The sequence below is a fragment of the Dipteris shenzhenensis genome, chromosome 22, assembly GCF_047967505.1.
Source record: "Dipteris shenzhenensis isolate YYH24624 ecotype China chromosome 22, Dip_SZ_1.0, whole genome shotgun sequence".
Lineage (NCBI taxonomy): Eukaryota > Viridiplantae > Streptophyta > Polypodiopsida > Gleicheniales > Dipteridaceae > Dipteris > Dipteris shenzhenensis.
The window spans coordinates 21,838,108-21,865,649 of NC_141617.1; the positions used below are offsets into that span (position 1 = coordinate 21,838,108).

The 27,542-nt window shown below is 44.0% G+C and overlaps 1 protein-coding gene across 3 annotated transcripts; it reads right to left on the reverse strand.

The window, feature by feature from the left end:
• Nucleotides 1-5,360: 5,360 nt before the first annotated feature.
• On the reverse strand, nt 5,361-27,112 carry LOC147887871 (uncharacterized). Of its 3 annotated transcripts, none has more exons than XM_087393726.1 (5): nt 26,670-27,112; nt 12,905-13,047; nt 12,060-12,222; nt 5,943-6,056; nt 5,361-5,812 (listed from the first exon to the last, which is right to left on the reverse strand). In XM_087393726.1, the coding sequence occupies exons 1-5, from the start codon at nt 26,889-26,891 to the stop codon at nt 5,777-5,779; spliced, it is 678 nt and encodes a 225-aa protein (XP_087249852.1). In that variant the 5' UTR covers nt 26,892-27,112; the 3' UTR covers nt 5,361-5,776. The 3 variants fall into 3 exon arrangements, with proteins under 3 accessions (XP_087249852.1, XP_087249849.1, XP_087249851.1); XM_087393723.1 differs by having other exon boundaries at nt 5,943-6,065; nt 12,038-12,222; nt 26,670-27,111; XM_087393725.1 differs by having other exon boundaries at nt 12,038-12,222; nt 26,670-27,109.
• Nucleotides 27,113-27,542: the final 430 nt, after the last annotated feature.

Below are 27,542 nucleotides of genomic sequence, written 5' to 3' on the forward strand. Positions count from 1 at the left end.
ACTATTCTAATGGAGGCATTTCTAGTGGATAGTAATGATTATGTCCCATTCGTTAGATAGGTTTTGATGCATATACTACTAAATTTTATACCAAAAAGGTTTACTTAGCTTCATACAAACCATGCAAGCAAGTAGGTTGTTCCCACTTTTTCATCTTTTGAGTGCTCACCATCATTGTATATGGCTTTGGGACCTGGCAATTTGTTGCTGCGCTAGTTCATGAGTCATGTAAACTGAGCATCTTTGAATATTTGAATGTATGCTTCCTATATATTTTTTGAGAAATTAGCATAATATGTCTTGACTCTTGAGTTATTAATATTCAATTGTCTACATAAGGTATTAAACTTATAATACAATATGCATCAAAGCAACCTATTGAAGCAAGCTACAAATCCATTGAAGGAACCCATTGGAGAAGACCATTGAGGGAACCCATTGGAGAAAACCCATTGAAGCGACCTCATTGAAGCAACCCATTAATGCAAACACTTAGATATTTGATAAAAACATGAACATATACACCATGAAGACATACATGTTGACATTAAACCGATGCACATACAATGATAATAACATACAACTCTAGCATTTATCTATTGCACATCATCACTAGAGCAAACATCGGACCTCAAAAGTATCAAATCCAAGATTGGGGGATTTAGATTGACTCACCTTATTTGTTTCCTACAAGCAAGGAAATTGGATGTACAACAACATGGGGGCTTTGGGTGTCAATGTCATAGTTTTTATGCTATTAGACAGTGGCTATTTCTCGTTTGGGTTACAAACCTTAAGCGGGTATAATAGAGTACTAAGGATCTCATCCCTACAGTATTAGCAATAGAGTCATTCATTTGTGGCCTTGGCGAAAAAACTTTCTTACCTCCCCGATGTAGATTAATTTTCTCAAATTATCGAATGAGATCAATTCATGCCCCGGGGTGGTAGAGCATATGGCCACATGCCAAGCATAACCATTCCTTTGGCGGCGACGGGTGTGTTACTATCTATGCCAAGTCACTTATAGATATATGTGTCACTAGGATTAGGCTTACTTCATCTTCTCTTTATCTTCTCTTTCCACCCCATGTCTCTCTCTTATAAACACCTTCTCTTTCCACCCCTATCACTCCACCTTCTCTCTTACATGTTCCTTTCTCTTTCCACCCTTTGTCACACCCCCACCTCTCTACATGTCACACTTTCCACCTCTATCTTACCACATTTTTCTCCTTTCACCCTCAGTCACCTTACTAATTTTAGCACGACATGCTCAATGCCTCCTCTTTCCACCCTTGGTCACACTTTCACCTCTCTCTTACAAAAACCTTCTCTGTCCCACTCCACAACTCTCTCTTACAAAATCCCCCATGTCACCTTGCTATTTTTAGGGCTACCCTCCCTAGCCACTCCGAGAAAAGTATGCTAAGTTTAGCATCTTCTCTCCTAAATTTAGCATCTCCCTGCTATATTTAGCATCTCCAATCCTTTCAAACCTCCGTCCTTCCTCTTGTCCCTTTGGCGATTTGAAGTCCTCTATGGCGATTTCTCTCCGTTGGCTTATTTCAGCAACCCCCCTCCCTCTCTACAGCCCCCACCTCCCTCGCCTACCCCCTCCTTCCCTCCTACAAGGGCATCCCCCTTCCTGCCTTCCTTCACACTTTTGCCCACCCCCTCGATCCCTCCCTAGCTGCACTAGGATTAGGCTTACTTCGTGTTATCCATTGCCACACCCGCTTCCTAATGTGACGTCTTATTCTCACATGATGAATTCCAGGTTCAACATAGGGTTATTATACAAGGATCTTCTAGATTAATGTCTCTTCTGCCATAGAAGAGGACATTTTATCACGGATTGCCAAGCAAATACCCTCATGCTGGTCGTGGCGGCACACATGCACCCCTTACTCTCTCATCTTATCATCCCTGAGTCCCCACTGAGCCTTTAGCACCTCCCGGGCCTCCACCTGTTCTGGGACCTCTAGCTCCTCTGGAGCCTTCAAAGGTCAACGCTCTCTAGGGCGACCATAGTGCCAACAAGACAGCAGATGGAAAGAGAGACAGAGACAGAGATAGAGATACAAACAAAGATAGAGATAGAGTCATACTCATAGTCATAGTCAATGTTGGAAAAGGTAAATGCTTGTTGTAGAGATCCGGTCCATTGCACGACTTGTTTTGGCAAAGGTTGGAGATTCGCTACATACGCCAAGTCTCACGCTCCGCTACATTTTTCACTCCACTTCAAGTGGCTTCTACTCACATGGGAGTGGCATATGGTTTTCATTGCTAGATAGAACATGCATAGGACACAGACATCCGCAGTTACTTGTCTCGTTGGATCCCAAGTGCACATATGTCAACAAAGGGTACTTTGGCCAAGATTCGGACTGCATTATTTTTATTATTTTCATGGTCCATGATGACATTCCTTTGGACCAACGTGTGCATGTTGGTATGATATCCAAGATCTTGCTACACGATAGTGCACCATCCCACTTGAGGATGCCATTGTACAATAGTTTACTCAGGTGTGGCTTTAGTCAGGAAAGTTCTATAGTCATCCCCTTCACCAACGGATATGCATGTAGTTGCCCCCCCCTTCCCCCCCCCCCCCCCCAAACTTCCATTTCATGTCTAGACTATCCAACATTTCATGAAATGTGAGGGGCTTGAACGACTATCGATATATTGTTGATACAGGAAGTCACAAGATGGGAGTACCAAGATTGCATATCTTCCCCTAATCGTGTGCCCATTCAGGAGGATAAATTATCACATGCCAAAATTGACAAATACAAGTACTTCTCCAGGGCCAAAGTAGAACTATTTAGAGCTAGCCAATGGCACTAAGGTGGGAGTCTGCAAAGCAGTATTAGCTAGATGGGCTTCTACCATCATTCAGAAGGGTATACTACTAGAGAGTAGGGCAATTTATATTATCATCCAGATTGAGAGTACATCTGTTAGTGTTCTCAATGTGTATGCTCCCACCGCACTACGGCTCAAACGAATTTTTTTGTGGCAAGTCAAAGAGTCATCCTCGGGCTAACGCTTGGATTGTTGGAGGAGATGTCAAAATGATTGACTTCTCTAAAGATAAGATTGGCCAGAGAGAAGGAGGCTTATCTGATAGAGAGAGGATTGATTGAGACCGCTTTTTGCTCCATGATGGACTTCATGATGCATCTTGGTTGGATAATTACTCACTTTTAGGACAGTTTATAGCTCTCTTAGACTGGGGCTTCTCATGGCTCTCTATTCCTAGCCAGATTAGGCAAATTCTATGTTGGTCAATGGGACCAGGGTGGAGGATGACATGGTGGTATTCGGCCAAGATTCATTCTTTTGAAACATGATGTAGGTTCTTCCCATGGCTAGATTGGGTAGCACGGGATTTCTGGTTTTAGGACATGGAATTTGTGCAAATTCTTCGAGAAATCGTGTTATCATAGGACAAGCCACAGGAGCACGGATGGCTAGCCTAGTTGGAGCGGGCATTAGCAACAGTCAACGATGCTTGCTAGGCAAAAGTAAAACAAGAGAAAGAAAAACACAGAGACAAAGAGAAATTAGAGAGGGTTGAGGTTGCCAAACAACATGGCTTGGCATATAGCTTCTTGAACTCTCTTTTCTAAGAGGTTGGTTCGCCACAACACAGGGAGACTAGAGGAGTTCCAGGGTAGGAGAGCTCACTTCTGATATTGGTCCCAACAGACATTTTGGATACATAAGGGTGACAAATGCTCAAAAAACTTGTTCAGCGAAATTGGACAGAGATATTCCTATGACGGCTATAGAGACTTGCAAATGATGCAGGAGTATTACAAGCAGATCCTCACCATCTTGTGGAGATCAATTCCAATTTCTACTAGAGTCTTTATACAAAAGAGCCAATGACCATTGAGATTGCCAACACGAGAGAGGAAATTTGAAGGCATGTTCCAAAGATTAGGATGTAGCACATGCTTGATTGTCCACTCACTCTTCAAGAGATTACTGATGCATTACGTGAGCTTCCCAAGGATAGATGCCCAGGTGATGACGATTTGTCTCCACTCTTTTTCAAGACTTTGTTGGATATCATTAGACCTCAACTCTTATTCACCTTCTCAGAGACTCGTCAACTAGGGATTTGGGCAGCCTTTGTGTACTAGTCTCATTTGTCTCGTCCCAAAAGGGGGAGATAAGAATATTCTCAAGATTTGGAGACCCATTACTTTCCATCGGACTTCCTATAAGATATTAGCGAAGACTTTGGCTTTGCGCCTTAGACCCCTACTTCCCAATATCATCAAAGCTGCATAGACAAGCTTTGTTCTGGATTGGAGATCCTGGACAATGTGTTTACTTTTTGGGAGGATACACACACTAGGCACAGGACAAGCGACAAGATATTGCAATCTTAGTTCTCAATTTTAAGAAGGATTACGACAAAGTTGATAGGAGCTTTTTCGAGGGTAATGAGGAGGTGTTGTGTTTTAGTGACAGATGGAATTCATGGGTATAGTCCCTATATGCTCACTCGGCTAGAAGGATGTTGTTGTGTGGAGGTAGAGGACCTGCATTTTAGTTATCCAGATTAGTTCGTCAGGTTGCCCTCTTGCACCATATCTTTTTCTTTATGGCTGAGGAATGAGTTACTTTTTGTAGGCTACTAGTCAGGACACTCTAGGGCTTTCTCTCCCAATGGCAGGAGGAGTTGCTGGATACAAAGTTTGAAGGTGACATGCTAGTGACAATCAAGAAACATCCACGCAGTTTAACTATCACTGCTCCTTCCATTGATAAGTTCTCCCTAGCATCAGAAGGACTAGTCAATTCGAACAATTCAAAAGGTAGTTGGACTAATATGGTAAATATTTTGGGAGCAAACATGCAAGAATCATCAACCTCTGCACCATCTGTAATTGAGCATCCATCTCAATTGTGCTTCCTTATTGGAACTGTCCTGAACTTGCTGAACTATTTGAACAACCACCCACTGATACTGTACTGAACTTGCTGAACTATTTGAACAACCACCCCTTACAATGATCATGCACATTTGCTTAATTACTTGCAAGATTTGATACCACGATTGCCCTTGCAAGTTCAAGAAAGGCGTGTGTGAGATTCTTGCCATGGTGGTGCGGAATCAAAGTTGTTGGACAAGGTAGCCACACACGCATGCACATCTCATGAGCACCCCTACATGCAGACTCCAATCATGCAAGAGCCGGGGCTCTCAGACAATCTTCATGTAGCAATTGAAACATTTCACAGACATGATAAAAAAATTGCCTTGAAAGAGCATCTGATACCTTTTCTCCATAGAAAACTACAAATGAAAGTTACAACACAATCCCATTGCCTTCCCACTCAAAAAGAAGCTTACGCAAGTATATACTATGCACTTTGAAGAGCTATCTTATCAATTTTCTTTGTTTGGGTGGATGTTCTTCTTCAATGTCCGCATTGATAGACACCTACCTCTATCCACCACTTAGCCCAATGCCCCCTCTAGTCTATACAAAGCTTCATGTCGGATGTGTTCAGGAGCTTATGGATGCAAAAGAATGGAGAAAACAGCCAGCTTGAGCTCTCATCTCAGAGGTAAGAAAATTACAACAAGCATACCAAAGCATGCCAAATATATCAAATCTGGCCAAATAACTAAGAACCACTTGGTGTTACTCAGATTGCCTTTTAGTCATTACATAAATAACAACCCGCTGACTTTGAAAATCAGGATGCCATATGGATCGTGGGACTCTCCCGATTCGAAAAATCTTTAAAGCAGATTCCAAGAAAAACTCCAAAATAGCATCTGTGAGTTTAGAAGGCCAGAAAATTTAATCAAAAATCAGCCCGACTCTGGTTACAAATATAGTTTCCTTCTCTAGCAAAAGAGCTTGTCTTGACAAGAACCATCAGGGAAATGCAAGTCAGAAGCTCACCATAGCGTAATTCAGCAGCAAGGATAATTGTTGAATCATTGCAACACATCCATTTGAGAGTGCATAGAAGCTCTTGTATGGTCTCCTCATTGTACACCACATCGGACGCCAAGACTGGAATGTCTCCAATAAAACACACTATGAGGAGCCATGTGATACTCGCAACCTTCCAATGTGCAGGAAAGGATGTTCATTACAGGAGACATTCTGAACTACTATGATCATTAAAAGATGAACCACACCTTCCCTATAGATGCTGCACTGTACAAGAAAGTCTATTACAGGACACATTCTCAACTATTAAAGGCTGAACCACACCTCACCTACAGGTGATGCACTGTACAAGAAAGATTACTTAACCAAATTTACCTTTCTACTCGAATGTCTACGTGGAGGAAGACTTGATACAAGTGAAGCTACTTTAGAAGAAAATGTACATGGGGAGAGGGGGAGAGAGAGAGAGAGAGTCCTTCTTCCCAATGAAGTTTGATAGGTTTATCTTAGTTACGTAATATGTAATTATAGGAAAATTTTCATTCTTGCCTTCCATTGACAGCAACCTTTGTTGGGTTTACAATATAATTTTACATAATCATTCATAAAAATTAGAAAACATTCATCTCAAAAGCATTAAATTAGGGTATTCTAGCTATTGTACCCTTCATGTAGAGGTAGAAATCCACTTTACATTACAACTAACGCTCCACAATATAGAATTATGATATTATTGTCAATGTACAATTCACATAGATGTAGAAAGTTTCAGCATTTTTTTGGGTCAAGGGTCAATCACTTCACAGTTTTTAGATCTGTGGCATATGCTTTCCTTCAAGAAAAGCAAAGGTCAAAGGTTCATGACCTTTTGATTTAGCGTGATGAGAGCTGTGAGAGTGGAAGTATGGAGTGATCCCATATGAACCATGCACAGCCTGCTCTCCCCATGCCTGCCCTCTTTGCATGCTGAGTGACGTATATCTCTGGTGCAGATTTATATATCTTCCCAGTAGATGGCCTACCATCTTCTTCTTGCCACTTCGGACTGTGATCTTGGATGCGCCCAAGCCCTGCTTTACTTTGGCTGTTTTGAACCATGGTCGGCCGAGTAACATGGGATATGACAAATTGCCCTGTTCCATCTGAAGGACCACAAAATTCACACTGAACGTCATACCTTGAATGCTGATTTGCTGGTTCCTAGTGGTTGAACCCGGCCTTGATCCGCCATCTTTACTTGAAACGGAGCCTCGTCCAGCTCTGTCAATCCCATATTTCCATACTTTGAGGGAGAATATTCACACTGGATTCCCCATCCAACTCCTTCACCGGGCCCTTGGACCGAGTGATGGCCAAAACATCAACTTTTTGAGAACACTCCGGGATTTCCTCAATGAGCATGCATCCGCAACAATCACAAAGTTCATGCAGGTCATGATGTTGATTTCTCATGGTGTACAACAGCAGTGGACTAGCCAATTCTTGTATGATGACCACATTAGCTTGTGGTGGTGGTTGCTGAGGCGGCGGCTGGTTTGGCTAGTTATTGCCAAATCTCATAATTGTCAAACCTCTCTCAAACCAGTGTTTGACCCACAACCGGCAATTTGGTCCACGTCTGTGTCCTTCCGTTCCCATGCAGTCGCCACACTCCTTATCATTCGGACCCCATCCACTTCGGTTCTGGTTCCAGTTCCTTTGTTGGTTCCAGTTTCTATATTGATTCCAATTTCCTTGTTGTCCCCAATTTCCTTCTTGTTGTTGTTGTTGCTCCCACTAAGCCTTACTAGGTTTACTGGTCCGAGGCTGTTTTAGACTGCCATCCACATCATCAATAGAATGAAGACTAGAGCTGTTAACCAGCTATAATATGACCCTTGATTAGTATTCAGAAATATGTTTCAGGATCAGAAGGGACATCTCTGAAACGTTGTAACCACTTGGAACAGCTTTTGGCTGAGAAGGATATCCGCACATGCTGCGTGGAATGGGGGATCTTCTGAATGTCTGATATTTTGAATCTGTATCTGTGTATCTGATAATATGAAATCGTATGGGCTCCTTTCCTGTATTCTCTGCTCTTGTTGTTTATATGTCTGTTGGATTTTAAAGCTGCAATCAGAAATAAGAGAGAGACAGAGAGTGTTTGATTATCTGCCAATTCATATTCGGAGTGAAGTGAGAAGAGCAATATGCAATGACAAACCTCTGCATTGTAACCCACTCGATCCGAGTTTACATACGGAGTGCTAAACCCCGTTAACACTGGCGATCCCGCGGGTTCAAAAACTCAATCAACTTTGATGGTCGTGGACATTTGGCCGGACCGTGAGGCCGAGACAGAGCGAGCGGTGTGACATAATATGAAGAGGGGAGAGGAGAAGGGTGGAGATGAGGAGAGAGGGCATAACTAGAGAGCACACCACAAATGACTAACTGTACAGTAAATTTAGTTGAAAATGTAGAATATATACAAACCCTTTTAGGGTTAGGGTAAGGGCATCTAACCCTTTCCTTTATAGCACTCTATTGGGTTAGTGTATGCACATATCGAATACATGATGTTGAGCATGGTTTCTCAACACTTAGTCTCAAGATCAACATCATGAAGTAGGCCTTCCCTCAAGATGATGATTCTAGGAAATCGAAGAAGGACTGAGCATTACATTCCATTACACCCCTTCAATGGGAATGTCCTTCCTTTGTGTCAAACCAAGAGCTGGTTGGTGCTTCTTGAAAAGATGTTTGGTAAAGATGTTTGCAACATTCTCTTTGCTATCACAATGCTGCAGTGTGATGTCACGAAGTAACACTCTTTATCTGATAAAGTGCTCTCTAACATCAATGTGCTTTGTTCTGGAGTGATATACTGGATTCTTGGCCAATGCTTGAGCCGATTGATTATCTCAGTATATTGTTGTTGGCTTTGATTCATCAAAGTAATATGTTTCTAAACAATAGTCTTGTGAGCCATAAAGCCTCACATGCACTTGTAGTGAGTGTCCTATATTTTGCTTCACTTTAAGATAAAGAAATAGTTAGCTGTTTGTTTGACAATCATGATATAGCACCTTGACCAAGACAAAATGCATATCCCTGTGTCGATCTCTTGGTCTCATAATCTCTGACATAGTCACTGTCACAGTATTCATGCAACCTTGGATGGCTTCCTGTGTATTCTATTCCAAACTGTTTTGTATCTCCGATTTATCTCAAGACTCTTTTGGCTACATTCCAGTGAGACTGTTTTGGATTTGACATAAATTGTGCTAGTGAACTTACTGCATAACAAATATCTGGCCGTGTAATAGTCAGATATATAAGAGATCCGATGAGCTATGGATAGTACCTGTCCTTGACTATAGGCTTTTTTGAATCTTTTGTAAGTTTCAAACTCTGTTGCATGGGAGTGGCTGCAATCTTACAATCTTCCATATGAAACTTCTTCAGGAGACTGATTGTCAATATACTTTAGCTGACTCATAAAGGTGCTTTGTGAATCTCTCCAGAACTCAATTCCAAGACAAGTGCATAAGTTCAAGATCTTTCATGTCGAACTCTGTAGATAAGTCTCGTTTCAATCTTTTGATGAAGCTATCATTGCTTCCGGTCACAATCAGATAATCTACATACAAAAGTGCAATAGTAATGTCTTCCCCTTGCACTTTGTAGTAGAGAGTATGATTTGTCCCCGTGCTGTGGCTCTTCTCGAGGTGCTTCTGGCAATCCTTGCTCTTTTTCATCAACCTTTTTTGTAGATGACTGAGTAAGTGGTGTCTCTATCTCCTGTGTGTTTGAGGTTTTCCATTCAGATTCCTCATCAAAGATTATATCTCTGGAGATAATGATCTTGCGGTTGATGGGATCATACAACTTGTGTGCTTTGCTTTCTTCACTGTAGCCAACCATGACGCATTTACATGACTTTGCATCCAATTTTCTGCGGTGATCGTCATGTATGTGGGCATATGCTATGCAACCAAATATGCGGAGATGCCCCATGTGTGGCTTGTGTCTAGTGAATGCTTCATAGAACCACCCAACTCAGGTATGCTGGTACAATCCGAGCGTGCACACCATAGTTAGGGGAAACGGAAACGGGGAAACGGGGAACGAAAACGGAAACGGAAACGTTTCGGGATTTCTGGGAGGGCTGAAACGGGGAAACGCCACGTCAGCAAGGGAGGGGCTGAAGCAGGCTGCAGGAGAGAAAGGAGAGGAAAGGAGTGAATGGGGCTGAAGGAGGGCTGGAAAACCTTGAGGATGGAGAGAGTATGAGGCTGAAGGAGTGGAAGGAGCCTGGAGACCAAAATCAAAAGCAAAAAGACAAAAAATGTGATTTTGGAGACCTAGCAGCCTGTGTTGTCTGAAACGCGTTTCAGGGCTCTGAAACGCGTTTCAGACTAGCTGAAACGTTTCAGCCAGCCGTTTCAGGGTCCTGAAACGTTTCAGACCCTGAAACGCGTTTCAGAAAACGGCGCTTCTCTGAAACGGCGTTTCAGGCCTGGCTGGGCTCTGAAACGCGTTTCAGCGTAACTGTGGTGCACACAAATCAGGGTCAAGCACCGCAATGAACTCCAGAAATTGGAGTGAATTGTGTCGCCATTGGTGCAAATGCAACAGAGGCGGTTCTATCATGCTTCGGATCCTGAAGAAATAACTTATACTAAACATATTTCCGAATACTAATCCGGGGTCATATTATACCTGGTTGTCTTCGTTCTATTGATGATGTGGACCACAGTCTAAAACAGCCTCAGCCCAGTAAATCCTAGTTAAGGTTCTATCATGCTTCTTGCCATCTCAATAATGATTCTCTTCTTGTGCTCCGCTACTCTACTTTGTTAGAGCGTGAGGAAACCTATTATATGTCTCTTAAACCCCTCTGTTTGCAAAACGCCAAGAAATCCTAGACAACATATTTTCCACCTCTGTCAATGCAAAGACTCTTCACTGGTGCTCACGATCCCGCTGCACCTATGCTAGCCACTCTTTGATCTTCTGAAAGGCATCTAATTATCCTTTAAGAAATATACCCACCTCTTTAAGCTATGGATGTCTGTAAATGAAAGGAAATACAGACACCCACCAAAGGATCTTGTGAACATGTGCCCACACAAGTCAGAGTTAACTAGCTCCAAAGGTAAGGTGCCCCGATTTTGGCTTTGTGGAAGATGTTGCTTTAACCCGCAGGCAAGTTAGATTGAACTAGCTCCAAAGGTAAGATGCTCCGTTTTTTGCTTTGTAGAAGATTTTGCTTTACCCTCCAAACAAGAAGTGCAAATAGAAGAATGTGGGTGACGCTTGGGAAGTGCTATCACCATATTCTTCCGATGTATCTCTGCCAATGTGGTGAGTAGTGCATGTCCAAAACAATTGTGCCACAACGTGCTCATTGAATCCTGATCACAAAATACAGACCACCATCCTCGATCTTTCGAGGCGGTCATGGCAGAAACTGAAAGCAGATTCTTTGCAAGAGTTGGCATCTACATAACATCAGAGAGAATTGTATGCACACCATCATAAGTGAGAAAGGAATAACCTCTCTGGAAATTTTGAGTTGTCACCAATTGTGACAATGAACTCATGAGGAACTGGTTCAAGTTGTGTTAACCACTCTTTGTGTCAGGTCATGTGGTGAGTAGCTCCACTATCAATTTACCATAGATCCTTTGAGATAGATACAAATGTCACCTCATGGACCCCTGCAAAGAGTAACTCGTCATTGGTGACATTCGTGGACTCTTCCTTTGGCTTGGATAGAGTAGATGTCAAACTTCCTTGGCATAATGCCCAAGCTTCTAACAGCCGACATTCAATGACTTCTTTTGTTCAAACCGACACATGGCGACTTGGGAATTGTTCTTGTCACATACTAAAAACTGTCTCTGTCAATAATGTGGATGACTGAAGTACTGACATCGTCAGTTGCCAGCTATCGATGAGACCCAAACAGACATACTAACACGTCCATAAAAATACTCAGACAAAAAGAACATTCATCTTGCACATGCAAACCATCTTAATATCAATAGCAAGCAACCTGTGAGCATCATAAGCTTCATGTCTGAATATCAAAAAATAGAGAAAATACGAACCAAAGTCAGGATGAGGAGCAACCAAATGCTTATCGAGTTCTTCCCCCCAAGTTAACTCCTGTACACTTGCCAGAAATTGGGTGGTAGAGGTATTTGTATTTTCTACCACATTTTTCTTAAGTAGACGCAAACGATCTGGCAAGTCTGTCAAGACAACTTGTGCACCAAGCAGAGCAGCAACGCATCTGCAAGTTGTAAATAGTGCTTCAGAAAGGTCAGTTACAAGTGCTAGCATTGATAATGTAAAATATGTGTGAATAAATGCTGCCTTTTTCTGCATCCTGTGTCATAGCTTGCCCATGCAGAGAACCATGACCACAACAAACTCTGCCTAGCTTTTGAAACACCAAAATAAAAATGGCATAGGCCACCTCCGAAACAGTACAACTTCTTTCTAAGATCTGCAATTCCTCCTACCAGTCCTTCATATCATTCTGATTATTGTCCTACCTAACTAGTTTTGTCTTTCTTCAATATATGATGGGTAGCTTATGTTTGCTCTCAAAATTAGCATCATAGACGTTACGTATAGGGCATGGATCTACAAGGTTCACTCACAAGCTTCAAAATGTACCTTTGCTAGGCATCACATGAAATGCATGCTATGGCATCTCTCCTCATTTCAACAACATCCAAAAGTAGTTACATAATCATGCATGAAGACGAACTTCAAATTTATCCATATATCAGTCCAGAGAGAGCTGAGCTTCTACCACTTCTTCAGAGGAAAGGGCAGACTCAGCCACAGCAAAGGCTTAGTACTAAAGAGCAAATGCAAGCCAATTAAGATAAAATCTGATACACATAATGTTTTCCTACGAATGCATGGATTGCATATCCATGATGGATAATAATAGCTCAACATACCCAACAAAGCCACAGCCTGCACCTATCTCAACACATCTTTTTCCTTGTACATGAAGGAGGTGCGAATCAACAACATGCTCCAGAAATTTCCCAAGGACAACAGCAGAATCCCACAAAACGGCACCCGTTATTCCTGGTTTTCTCTGTTCATCATCAAAACTTGCGTCAGAACAAGACATGCAAGATTGATGCTCGATTAAGTGTTGCTTGCAAAATAAGACAACCTGATGATTATATTTCAACACGACATTATAGAGCTCTTACAGTCAGTTGGCACGAAAGAACATGAGAAGCCTTGTTTTTTGAACGTTCATGTCAATACATGTCATATAGCTGAAGACGGCGCAAGGGAACTTAAAGTTTCAGGCATCTTCGATTACAAGAACCAAAGTGATTGCTATACATTCTTTGCCACCCTCAGAATATGTTACCTTAAATAATCAAAAGTACATCAGGTCGAAAAGAAATAGCAGTGATTGCTATACATTCTTTGCAACCCTCAGAATATGTTACCTTAAATAATCAAAAAAGTACATCAGTAGAAAAGAAATAACAGTGGATCCCCATCCTGAATGATATCAACGGAGAACCAGAGAGGAAATAATCACACCCGAACCACAAGAATATGTTGTCAATATCTCAAACCCTAAGGAAATTCATTGGACGCTCCAGGAATACCTTGACCCCGAAGACCAAGCACCCTTCCTCGAGGGTCTTCCTCATTATGTTCCTGATATGGCATTCATGCCATGCTCTGCACCACCATCGAACAACATGTTGTGATCATGCTGATCGAGCTGATAGCTCATCAAGTTGCAATAGTTTCTTCAGTATTTCTTGAAACTCCTCAATCTAAGCGAGTTGATGTTCTACAGCTATCCTTAAACTCAACATTATGAATTCATGAGGTATTACAGCTTGCAATCAAAAGCCAAAGTGAAAGGTGTGTGAGATAGGTACCTTGTACACCACCCTATAGGCCCACAAGGCTATATGCAAATTGACATTCCCAACTCAGGGTGGTGTACAGCTCTCCACCGAGCCAACCTCATGCTTGATGATCGATCAAAATTTCCTCTCTGGTTTCCAGTTTAAGGCAGGAGCCTCTCGACACTACAGACTCCCAAAACAACTTCGCAACTTGCCAAGAGTCCATGCAGTAGGTCCCCCCCCTTGGGGTACTCTCATACACCCTTTCCTAATGTTACATGAATGACTAGTGAATGGATTGCCATTAGGCACTTCCACCTTATAGCCCTTTAAATATTAGTGCATGTAGAACCCATAGGAGTCTTAGTCCTCCTGCCACCCTCACCAAGACCTCGATATGCAACGCATAGTGCAGTGTCAATCTCATGATAGTCACTCATAAGGCTGAAAGCCATGAACTCCATCACGGACTAGCTACTATGACATATACCTAGATGGAACCAGGAACATTTCCAAACTCATCCTCTAAAAACACAACAAAGTGCAGTTTCAATCTCACAATAGTCACTCATAAGATTCAAAACCATAAACTCCATCACGCATAGCAGGGACTAGCTACTATGACATCCCCACTTACGTCATCAACGCCCAACAGTGGGTGTAGACCATACTAAAAATATGCTCTCACACATACAAATCCACACACCCACACATACTTGAGCATCCATTTATACAAAGTCTTCGTTCTGAGTTTCTATCGGCACTCCGGAGGTGAAGGGCAGACTCAGCCATGACGAACGCTAGCACTAAAGGGGAAAGCTAATCAAAAAGTAGTCCAAAATCCCTTCATTCAAGCTACAACTGCTTGTGAAGTCCAAACGATTTCATTTTAGTCTCTCTTGAATGAGCATCTAAATCTACATGTTCTCTCATACGTACAAATCCTGACTACGGCTCGCACTAAAGGAGAAGGCTAATCAAAAGTATTCCACATTCTCTTCATTCAAGCTACAACTACTTGTGAGACCATATGATCATTCAATTTTAATCAAAGTCCGTAACCAACTATAAATCACACCACACAATCATATATACTAAGTCCAATCACTAAGTACATATTTGATTACGACAAACTACTAAATGATCTCTCTAAGGCCTCCTGTCAACCAATCCATCCGAGGCCATGCCACATTCAACTAAAATGTAACATTCCTTCCCTCTTCAAAACTCAGAATCCTTGATGATCAAATTTAGGAATACTCTCCATATCTAGTAAATGGATTCCAAGGTAGCCTCAAATAGAGGAAGCCCATGCCAAGTAATCAGCACCATAGGTATCTTCCGGTTCTGAACAGTCAATTCTCCCTGGTCTAGGATTCTTGGTAGTTTGCATCTTGCATTTTCCTCTACTTCCTGCAATATAACAATTCCATCAATTAGTGAATCAATTGGCTGCAAAATTCACTTTAATAATAAGAGTACATGAAATACTCGATGCACCTTGTAACCCTGTATGGCTTGACGGAGCAAGTTCCAACATATTCCATGTAGATTGCATAATTCACCGTACTAGGTACTTTATGTGGCATTCAAAGAATGACACCGTAGTTAGATTAGCTGGTCTAAATCCATGATTCAATTCAGAAGGACCCATCCGTGTGGATGAATGCTTTCTATCATTATAGCCAAAGTCTAACAATGGCAGCCACTTATTCTAAGAACTTTGCCTTAATCAAACATATGCTCTCAGCATATCTTCAAGATTTTGGTTGACTCTCTTCGTCTCACCATCCATTTCAGGATGGTCCCAACTTAGTCCTAAGTGCATCGAATACAACGGTCCAAAAATGACTGGTGAAGCTTGTCTCCATATCTGATATTATGGATCTCAGTAATCCATGTAGTCAAAATACATTACTACTCCTCTTGCCGTGCTCTCCCCTCCCACCTAGCCTCATTCCTCTGTCCTTCCTTGTCCTTCCAGCCCTCCTTCCATTCGTTTCCTACACCTCTTCCCCTCCTTTTCCCCTTCTCCACCTCTATGCCTTTCTTTAGCGTTTTCTGCCTATCTACAAGCCTTTATACTGGTCATGACCTGGATGTGAGCCCTTTGGTGGATTTTCGTGCTTTCCTAGAGGTCACCTTGTTATTTCCCAATTCACGCCTGTTCTTAGAGGCTGGTTCTCTGCTCACATCTCAGACTGCCCAGACTATTTTAGCATGGCTTTGTACCTCTCTTGGTCTTCTGCAGTATGTTGTTTGGTCCCTGGCACTACCCATTGGTTGGAGTCTACAGCAGAAGCTCTTCTGTAGCCGTTTTTGCTTCGCAACGAAACTTTGAAGCTGCAAACTACTCTTTTCAGCTCCTCGATGGCCTTTTGCTGGTTTGTGTGTAAACCTCGGCACTTTTGGCGCTTTTAGTGCTGCTGTTTTGGTTGGACAGCAGCCCTTGCTGCCTTGTGCTCTCGTGAGCCTAGCAGTCGATACTTTTAAATTGTTGGATAGAGGTTGAAAGGCCTGAGCCTTCATCTCTCTGCTGTGAGATCGTTTTTGGCTTGTTGAACCTTTCAGCAAGCTTTCCAGTCTGTGTGGGAGCAGACCTGCTTCTACCCGAGATCTTGGGCTGGTTTTTTATCCCCTTCCCCCCCCCCCCCCCCCCTCCTCGCAGTGCAGCATTGTGTTTGTTCTCTCTGAAGGAAGAATCTTGGTGGTGACCCTTGGTCTGGCAAGAGGGGCCCGCATGGCAGCATACTAGACTCCCCAAACCGTTAAGGTTCTACTTTCTCCAAATAACAAGCACCACGTGAAGAATGCAGTCCAATCACTTCGGAACAGAGTTTTGGTGGGCAGGATTGTTGGACTCACGTCCACGAGGAGCCAAGTGCAAGATTGGATTCGAGCGAGTTTAGCACTAGATAGCGAACACATTCAGGAGGTCACTATCTATAGGAGAAGCATCTGTCTTCTCCAACTGAGTTCCCCTAAGCCCCATTTTCCTTGTTCTACATCTAGTCTACTTCATCCCTTGGTACCAAGGTTTCACAATTGACGACATGGATTCGACGCACCCTGTGCCACGTTTCCAGGTGACGTTCCGTTCTTCGGGGCTCCCAAAGGAGTATTGGCCCATCCTTCACTCCATTGGGAGCTATTTTGGAACCGTGCTAGAGGCCCTGCCGACTACAACAGTCTCGATTATGGCAGATGATGGGGTACCTCGTCTTAGGGTGGTTTGCGGAGGAGCCCAAGAGTCTTCCCGAGGAGATGTTCCTCAAGGCTCTAGATGGGGAGAGCTATGCCAGTTCAAGGCTTTTGAGATAGTAGGCTTGTTGCATTTCTGAATTCCAACAATTGGTATTAGAGCATCCAAGTTATGATAAGAGTGATGAGTGGAGGTATTTGAGAGACTGCAAGAACCAGAGAATTTGAGCAGTCAGTTGAGATTCTAGAAAATCAAAGTGGCGTAATGGAAGCATGATGGACTTGCATCATTGAGAGTTTGAGTCTAAAAGTCCTGGTGAAAAGTTCAAGGAAGTTTGGTCAACAATTCTAAGAAAGGTGTAGCAAGTACTTTCTGCGAACTTACGGAAAAGTCGCTAGGATTTAATAAGAACTCCTTCAAGGGAGTCTCTATCTTCGATCAAAGACGATAAGCAACGTAAAGTCTACTGAGTACTTCCATGGAAAGAGATTTCGACTTGGTAGTTACGGCTACATTTGTTGTTTCTTGACAAGCTTGGTTCCAAGCTTTGTTGGGTGAAAGGTTTCCCGTCAACTGAAGATCTTGCATCTTTTATATTTGCAAGAGATTATGATCGTGATGATTATGCCCTTCGACAGTAACTTTGGGTGGCAATCATTTGGACCTTTCTTTATGTGTCATTTCTTTTAGTTCTATGCGGACAACATTTCATTCCTGTGTGGGCAACATTTCGTCCCTTAGTGGGCAGCTACTTCTTGTTATCAATTTCCCTCCTGCTTGGTTTAAGGGGGGAATGTTGGCATTTCTCTGGTTTTGTGTAAACCCTCGTAGGGTGGTGATTAAGGATCTGCGAAGGTTTGAGAACTTGGAATTCTTTGGCACTTGGCAGGCTACCATGCAATGAATCGTATTGAGTTTCTAAGGCAGTTAATGGAAGGGTCGCAATTTCTTCTCTCCAAACAGTTAGCATGTTGTAATCCTTGGTTGGCTCCATGAAGATCGCGTCATTTGGGTGTAGGTGCCTCTTGGATGCAGCAGAGTCAACTAGCTATGACTCTTGAGCATCTATAGGAGGTAGTAGGTAATCTATAAAATGACAGAGCTGGTCATGGGCATTTCAGCATGTGTCGTGGTATATCTTTGGTCTTTTATCATTGTCTCTCAGCGTGTGTCATAGTTCCCACAAGTTTCAAAAATGGGGCACGGCGGGAAATGGTGTTTCGCAATTTCGGCCACCGGGAAAAACGGTGGAAACGGAGTTTCAATTTTTAAGGTTAATAAAGTCTATATATTTGTTATTTATACATATGTCATATATATATCACTAATGAATAGATTACAAAATCTTGAAAGTTGAAAGATTCAAAGCTAGTATGATTCTTTGCTGGGTGCGCAAGTTCAAATTTCACATTGACTTATAGCTTCAGAGAACTCAAACTTCAAAGTTTGGCAAAGACGCACACGCTACATCAATTCCCATAGATGATAGATCATAAATGACAAATAGTATAGGCCCTAAAGGCTGAAGCCTCCAAAAAGTCAATACAAAACATGATCCATGATCCATATCCATGTCATATGACAAATCCTAGAAATAAATACTATAGTCTAACTATCTATGATGTAGACTGTAGTCAAAACAAAACATGATCCATAGCGGTTCCAAAAATCTGACAAAATCCTAGAGGTAAATCTAGTAGCATCATGCATGCTTGAAAAATCACTCCTCAAGTCATTCTCATCCATGGAGTCATCAACAGTCAACCTCCTCCGACTCCTGACTGTCACCGTCAAATGAAGATAGGAGAGGATATTGCTCCTCTGTCTGCTGAAGTAGAAGCGATGGATCCTCCCCCCGATCTCTGACTCTAAGAGCAGGTGGAAGAGCGAGTGGTGCGGGTAGATGCTATCAACTGCTCATAAAGCAAGGAGTACATATCACACTTATCTTGTGAAATCTTTGGGATGTACTTCACCTTCTCAATGTCGATCTTATCCACATTCACCTGAGAAGGCTCTAGGTGCTGGGCATTCCTATTATGGAAGAGTGCCCAAGTGCTTCAATTTCTCTCACATGGATCGGAACTACAATCCTGTGAGAGCACTCGAATCACACAATTAGAGATTAGAATTAAATAGAATGTAACGCATATTGTACTATGTTACATGGGGCTGAAGCTTGAGTATATGGGTAGTAAATTACCAGTGGGAGCACAATTTCCATACTTTTCCCACCATGAGACAAGTGGTAGCTAAGTCTCTCGAAGCTTTGTAGTCTCTCGACCAAAGCTCCCCGTATGGTTGCGGAAGGCCAAGAGATCATCCTCTATACGGCCCTGCATGTGCCCATCACCATGGGTCACCACCCTGATGTATGACATGAAGCCATGATCTAGCACGTCATTCTGTATTGGTTTGTGAAACCAATCCCATCGCTTATTCCACACAACCTTGATTTGCTCAAACCTTTAGAGATCAAACCATAAGATGACAATGGACAAAAAACAAGAGTCAAGTGTCAAGACACGTCACTCAAGACTCAAGAGTGAATTAAATATAAGGAAAAACATAAGGGTATTAATCTTAGACTTTAGAACATAGATTCTTAGTGTCAAGTGAGGAGACTCTCAAGTATTGTTGCTTGTTGAGAGGCTCCCCAATCGAGTCCTTGTACTTGTATAAAAGGCCAAGAGTGCTACCCTCCATGTCTATAATGTGCAACACTGTGTAGATTGATTTGAAAATTTTGATCAACGCCTCAAGTGACAATGGTCACCTCCCCATTTGTAAGCCTCCAAATAAGGAGAGCGTGGGGGAGGTAGACCTAGGGTTAGGGTTGCCTCATGGGCATCTTATTGGATGCCATGTGGGCAACACAGCCAAAGAGAAAAACAAAGAGAGGGGCCTCCCACATCACAAAGCAAGCACCTGGCAGAGGAGATCCACCATGGAGGGCAGATCTGGCAAAGAAGCATCCAGATGCTGTCCACACATGGAGTGGACAGAAATGCACAAGTCCTCAAGACCCTAAGGGGCATGAAATTGGGGCTGATGGTGGGCAGGCCTGCCTGGGCCAGTGGCAGACTGCCATGTGGCCAGGCAGGGCCAGCCAAAGGCTGGAATAATATGCCCAAAGGGGGGGTTTTACAGGCTGCAGCAATGAGTCGGCCTGTTTGAGTCGGCTACAAGGCCTCTAGCAGTCTGTTACTTTGGGGGGCCACCAGCCCCTATAAAAGGAGGCACTTGGGCGCCCATTCTTCATCACTTGGAGCAGCAAACCAAGAGCAAGAAGGAGCAGTAGGAGAACCATCCTTGGGCCTATACACAGGAGGAGGTGGAGACTTATAGAGGGCTGCAAACTTAGCTCAAGGAACTGCCCACCTGGGCTGGCTTTCCGGACAGCAAAATGGAAGAGATCCTTTGGACAAAGAGTCTACATAAGCTTTGTGGAGCATGGGGGCTCGGAGAACTAGAGGTGCCAGGCATATAGTAGGAGAACCTTTTGGTATTATATCTTGTCCAGTTTGTGGATGGACAGAAATATATAAGTGTTACTTCTATATTTGTCTTTGAGCACAATCTATTTCCTGGCTTGCACACACATGTCAATGAAGCTTGATTCCATAGTGAAACACTTCCGTTTGTAATTTCTGGGCTAATCTATCAGTCTTCCAATACAGGATACCCTCTGGTTGCATTTTCTAACATCAACCTCTACCCACCATTGCTCTCTCATCACAGCAAGCATAAAAGGCAAGTCTATGAATGTTGGAGGTGGTGGCCTCACCCCTCGTTGGCATTGGAGCTTGGTTCATTTGAGGGGGGCCGTGCCTATTTGACACGTGGAATTGGATGGGAGTAATCCCATAATCATATGTGTATAGTGGGGTGCCTTGGATATAAAGGCCTGATTTGCCCACTCTCTCTCATCTCTCCCGGTATTTTTTGGGAGGAGAGGGGGGCATTGCATGGCGGTGCACACATGGCACGCTCTGTGTGCTAACATGGTATCAATGCAGGTATCAGACCTGCGGACTTAACTGTGCATTTCAAAGTGACCCTCGCGTGGTTGACATATGGCAGTCGCAGGCTGTTTGGCAGCAGAATTGGCGCGATCCGCGGCGGCGCAGCGTTTAAGTGCGCAGGTACCTTGATTTCGACAGCGGCTCTATCTCCTTGACGCATGTGTTTCCTCTCGTGGGCTTTGGCGGCTGGCTACCCATGGCAGATGATCTATGTTTGGTCAATTTGGACTTTGGGCAGCTACACCTCGTGTGGTGTCTCGCGTGGCCTTGTTTGGTTGGCCCAGCCTTGATTTGGTTGTGGGCTGCCTTTGTTTGATCAATTGTACTTTGGGGTTTGTCCACAAGGGGGTGTTGGAAGTGGTGGCCTCACCCCTCGTTAGCGTTGGAGCTTGGTTCATTTGAGGGGGGCCGCGCCTATTTGACACGTGGAATCATATGGGAGTAATCGAATAATCATATGTGTATATTGGGGGGCCTTGGATATAAAGGCCTCATTTGCCCACTCTCTCCCATCCCTCCAGGGATTTTTTGGGAGAGAGGGGCATTGCATGGCTAGGGGGCGGGGCTTGGGACCCCCGGTACCCGGTGCACACATGGCACGCTCTGCGTGCTAACAATGAGCTCCATGCTAAAGGATGAGTTTCCAGCCATTGTGTGGACCCCTTGTGTGTCACGTTGCCTCAACTTATTGATCTAGAACGTAGGTGAAATACAATGGGTTGATTCCATCTTTTGCACTACACAAAGCATGGTAAAGTTTGTGAAGAAGAGGCCAAATTTTTTGAACATATTTCGGCTTATAGTACTCTTGAGCTACTGCACCAGCATCCACCAGATTTTGCATATATGTTCATTGTGCTTGAGAGACTCCTACGAGTTCGCAGGGAGTTGGTCCGCACTGTGTATTTAGATGAGTGGCTACAGCCACCTTTGATCACTTACAGACTCTATAGGGCACCTAAAACGAGAAATGATGCTTCCAAAAAGAAAGCAGTACTTTGAGCCTGAACTGTTTCGGCTTCTCCTTCCTTCATTGCATAATATATTGCCAAACAATGTAACCTTTTCAAGCTGGTTGGGAAGGTCAACTCAGTTCCGATGGCATATGGTTGCTTGGCAAGGATGTCCTATACATTGGCAAACATCACATTGCTTGCAGTTACATGGCTGCATCTCAAAATAGAGTCATCCGCCATAAGATGAGGTTCAGACAGAACAGATATTGGACTTGCAAAGGGAGCGTTCATTGATGTGGCAATCTACTATTCGACCATGGAATCGCTGGTGAAAGGAAAGGTTATTCGGCACCCAAAAGGATCGATCAAGAGTAGCAAATCAATTGCAGACTTTGGTGGGCTGCAAGGTTCGGAAAAGGCCAATAAAATCCGACAGTATAAGATCCATGCAATAAATAGTCCGCGCTATGTGATCATCATACAGAGGCAAACGCCCTCCTTCCCAGGTCCTTTGCAGCCGGACCCACGGTAAGCAAGGTTGCATTATTTTTTGAACTATTAACTTGGCTCTAAAAATGGCCTCCTACTACAACTTGGTCGGCTTCTTCCAAAGCCAAGAGTCTTTTATGAGGGAGTACCCATCTTCTTGACATGCCATTGGCTCCTTCATGGTACGTCTGCCTTGCAATCAATGTGTAGCACAGTTGTTGAGTACTATCTACTTTCGCCTTTATGGTGACATTTTCTCTAGGAAAGTCCTTGTAGTTGTGTTTGATACTCCACAATGAGCCTCTTTCCTCATTTGAGTATTCTGAAAATGAATGCTTTCCATAAGAGCATCCACCACACCAACCTTTCTTTGATGGCTAGTTTTTTTATCAGGCACAACAAGGCATGATGATCCAAATAAAACATTAGGGGATTCCCAAGCAAATAGTGCCAAAAAATCTATAAATTGTATATCATGTCGAGTGCCTCCCTAGTGATGATATTATAGTTATATTCGGTGATGTAAGCATTCTATTGGGATAATAGATTGAATAGTCCTCCTTCCCTTTTAGCTGAGCCAAGATTGTCCCTATAGCAAGTCCAGATGAAGATGAACATGGACAATGACACTCCATCTCAATTGCCTTAGAATGGCGTGTTCCTTTTATTCTCAAAAAGCTAGTACGAATCAAGTCTTCTTTGAGTTAGCTTGTACAATGGTTCAAGTACTCGTGCAAAGTCCTTAATAAAACCCCTATAGAAACTAATGAAGTCTACAAATGATCTCAATTGAAGGAGTGTGACTTATCTTATCTCTCGGTCATAATCCCTTCTTTTAAGATTGTATGTCCAAGTAATACTTCTAGATTTGACACAAAACATGTGCTTTGCAAGATTTAAGGATATACTTGCTTCTTGACATCCTTGACAGACTTCCAAGGCATGCTAGATGGGTTGCTTGGCAATAGAGACATAGGATTGATCTAAGAAGATAGTCAAAAAATCGATAAAATATGAAGGGTCTCCACCATGTACCATTGACAAACTTGGGTAGTACTTGACATCCTAATGGTTTGTGAAAGGCATGTACTTGTAAAACGAAGTCTCCACCATGGACCGTTGACAAACTTAGGTAGTACTTGACATCCTAATGGTTTGTGAAAGGCATGTACTTGTAAAACAAATTCAAAAGACAATGTCTCGCTAACTTAGACTGGTGGGACCTCCAAGTAATCCACCCTTGCAGCACTATTTCTTGGATAAACCTTATGTCTCTCCCATAACTAATCCTCTCGCTCCCTCTCCCTCTCCCTCTCCCTCTCCCTCTTCCTCTCCATCAAGCTCCAAGATCCCTCTCCCTCCCTCTCCATCTCCCTCTCCACCGAGCTCCATCTCTATCAAGCTCCCTCTCCATCTCCCTCTCCATCAAGTTCTCTCTACATCGCTCCCTCTTCACCAAGCTCCCTCTCCATCTCTCACCACCAAGCTCCCTCTCTATCTCGCTCCCTCTTCACCGAGCTCCCTCTCCATCTCTCACCACCAAGCTCCCTCTCTATCTTTCTCCCTCTCCACCAAGCTCTCTCTCCACCTCCGTCACCTCTGTCAGCTAGCAGCTCCCTCCATTCGCCCACCTAGTAGCTATGCCCACGCTGCTCTACAGCACCCGCGGCCCGTGCTGCCTCCTATCCCCCGCCCGCACTGCCTTTGCAGCGCCTTCGCCGCTGCTTCAACAGCCCCTCCTCGCCCGCCATCCACCTCCTATCCCTCGCCCGTGCTGCATCCCCCTTCCGCGTTACAGCCCCTTCCACCCACTGCAGCCTCTCTCCAGTCCCCCACTCCGTCTGCAGCCCCCTCTCTACTCCTCCGCCTAACCCATACTCCTCCCCTCTAGCCCGTTGGCTGCGCCCATTCCGCCTCTCTTTGACCCCATTGCGCCCCCTTCGGTACCTCACTCGCCCCTCATCTGCCTCAGCCATCCCCTCACCCACTTCTATACACTCTCATCCTCACCATCAACAGCCCCCTCACCAACATTCAGCCTCCTTTTTCACTCACGCTCAGCCACTTTCTCGGCCACCTTCACTCTCATTTGCTCTTAAAATCTTAGCCTCACCACTATACCCACATCTCCTCCTCTCTCTCACTCGCTCTCAGATGCTCCTATTTTGGCCAAGAATAATGCGGGGTGTATGGGTTGGAGGGCCCTCATGAGGGATCGCAGACCCTAGATTGTGATACTCCAAGTACCTGACCAAAAAAAAACAAAGAAAAATTTTGGATTAAGGGGAAAGGAGAATGGGAGAATGACAAAGAAAAGGATAAGGAGAGAAACACAAAAGAGGACAAGATTCCAAAGCAACTAATTCTAAAGGACGTCAAACACACATGTCGACAGGAGCGGGCTATTGTGTGGACAGCAAAGGAATAACAAAGAATGCTACAATACCCACTTCAACGGTGCCATCATCCTCATCATCATCATCAACATCTACTTCGGGGTCATCAACATCAACTTCGACAACTACAGCGGAGTCTTCTACCTCAAATCCCACACCCACATTGACTACAATTATTACACCAGTTTCACCACCTACTTCATAGACTCTAGATATGCATATTGGCCTATAGTACTCTTTCTCTTCTCTCTCACCCCTCCAACCCTCTTTCCAATACTCTACTGGAGTACCCTCATCACTAGTATCCCCTCTTTCTACTTATTTCACTCGATCATAACCTACCATCCAGCCCCACCCCCTACCTTTGTACCAGCTCCATTCCAGTATTCTGAGAGGCCCGGGCTACCAATTGGCCGACCCACCAAATCCCTTGGAGTCTCTTCTCATAGAGGTGCATAGCATTCGTGCACATGAGGTGGAGCTGACTCGATTTGCACCAGAGCAGGCCCGTTTCACTCAGGAGCAGGAGATTGTTATTCAACAACAGGCCAACCTCATCCAAGAACTCAGGCAGGACATCGTAGATCTCAAGGAGGAGGTATCTTTTCTGAGCACAGTCTTAGGGGGCACACCAGCAGCAACAGTGGAGGCCTAGCTAGCCACCATGCAGTAGGCCATAGCAGAGACTTCCAAATGGGTGGATGTAGTGAAGCGGGAACCTACCAAGGCAACCGTTTCGACTACCCTTTTGGAGCAGCAGCACAAGGCCACAAGGCTCTCAACATCAAAGTCCGAGGGATTCCAGAGATAGAGGTCTCAAAGATGGATGATGCGACCACCTTTGTGGCAACCACATTAGGGGTTCCTGATCATGCTATTGTGGGAGCATGGTGAGTGGGGAGATACCCCAACAGAGAGCGACCTCTTGTTATACGCTTCAGAGATACTCAAGCACGCTTGGTGGCTCTGCGCGGTAGATCGGCCCTATGGGATCATCCCACTATATCTATGAGGAAAGACGTGCTCTCTTGCAGCTGCGTGATGCGGCTCGCAAGGAGGGGAAGTGGGCAGTAGTGCAGAATGGACATCTCATTACCGGACCCCGCAGATCCCCTGACCGTCCCACATATGGGGGCAGGGTCTATGAGATGCAAGATCCCGAGACCCTCGCTTGCATCATTTGGAACTGTAACGGTACCCTTTGGTCAGAGCCTAGGAATTTCTCGGAGTCCTACACAGGACAAGACATAGTCTTCTACACAGAGACACATCGGAGCCCAGAGAGCCCTCTACCGGTGGTCAGTGGATATACTTGGGAGTTAGTATATAGGGAGGAGACGAGGGAGACAGGTGGAGTACGTGGCTCAGGAGGAGCTCATTGGGGTGATCTCAATGGAGAGGAGAGGTAAGACAGCATCCTCATTGCTAAGTTCTGCGTCCTCCATATTGGACCCGGTTGGCACAGTAAGTCCTTGATAGACACTCCACCAAGTGGGCATTTATTCACATTAAAATGTTGGCCTGAAAAGGCCATTTTCCAAAACCTTCTGAAAAGTCTAAACGAAGATTTAATCCTTCGTTCCTTCAAAGCTAGTGAACGAGATAACGTACCAATTGGAGCTATTAGTTTATGGGAGGACATTTTTTCATTTTTCCTTTTCTTTCTTCTGGTTCTTTTAAAAGTCAAAAAGAAGTTTTCAAGAAGATGGGAGGAATGTGTTAGCTTCCTGATGAACATTCATGAGCTCCAGTCAAAGAGAGTCTTACGAAATCAGACGGAGCCTGCAAAATCCTGAGAATGTGCCCGCAAGCATCGATCTGCAAACACTCGGCAGACTGTCTGACGTAAGCGTTTGGGGGGGCAATCTGGGGCTGGCAGAAAGCCCAAAGAAGCATAATGTCTTCGGAGGCATCCAGAACAGCGTGAAGAGGCGCCTGCAGCACTCCTAGCATCACCATTTCGTCCTCACCCGGCCTGTCGTCCTCCATGGCCACGAGCTCACGAGGTGTTGTTGCTCAATGGGACATAGATAATTAGCACAGTCGATTTCCTTGAGCGATGAAAGTTCTTGGGCAAATTTGAGAGCGTTTGGCAGTTAAGAATTGCAAAAGTCAATTGCAACTTTCAAACAAGATGAAAATTTTTTGGGCCTGCCACGAGGTCTAGTGTCGTGCCTTGCTGGCGAGAAGGCAAGTGCAGGAGTGGTCTGACCAGTAGCAGTAGTAGTAGGAGTGGTCGGAGCACTAGCAATAGTTGCTTGTTTCGGATATCGTGTCTTGCAGGAGTGGTCGGACCAGTAGCAGTAGGAGCTTGTTTCGGTTATCGTCTCTTGGAGGTTGATGTTTGTCCAAATGTGGTCTAATATCGGTCCGTTGAATTTTCGTGTGCATGATATTCGATGAAGAGTCTTATACGTCTCTCGGAAGCACATGTAGCATTGTAGTAGTTGATGTTGAAGTCGCCAATGATGATGGTCGGGCTGGTAGTGTCCAAGGTTTGCAAAAGGTCTTCCAAAGTTGCTATGAAGTCCCTGATGTTTCAATTAAGTGATTTGTGTGTCCAATGAGATGCATTTGGGAAAACATTTCGCTTGTGAAGGTGGTAGGGTTGTGCTCGTGATTAGATCTTGTGTGTCTTTG

Coding starts and splice junctions, on each gene's coding strand:
- LOC147887871 (XM_087393723.1), bottom strand. CDS start 26,891: ATGGAGGACGACAGGCCGGGTGAGGACGAAATGGTGATGCTAGGAGTG. Junction 13,048..26,669: donor TGCAGGCTCCGTCTGATTTC/GTAAGACTCTCT, acceptor GATGATGAACAG/AGAAAACCAGGAATAACGGG. Junction 5,813..5,942: donor TGCTGCTGAATTACGCTATG/GTGAGCTTCTGA, acceptor CTAAACTCACAG/ATGCTATTTTGGAGTTTTTC.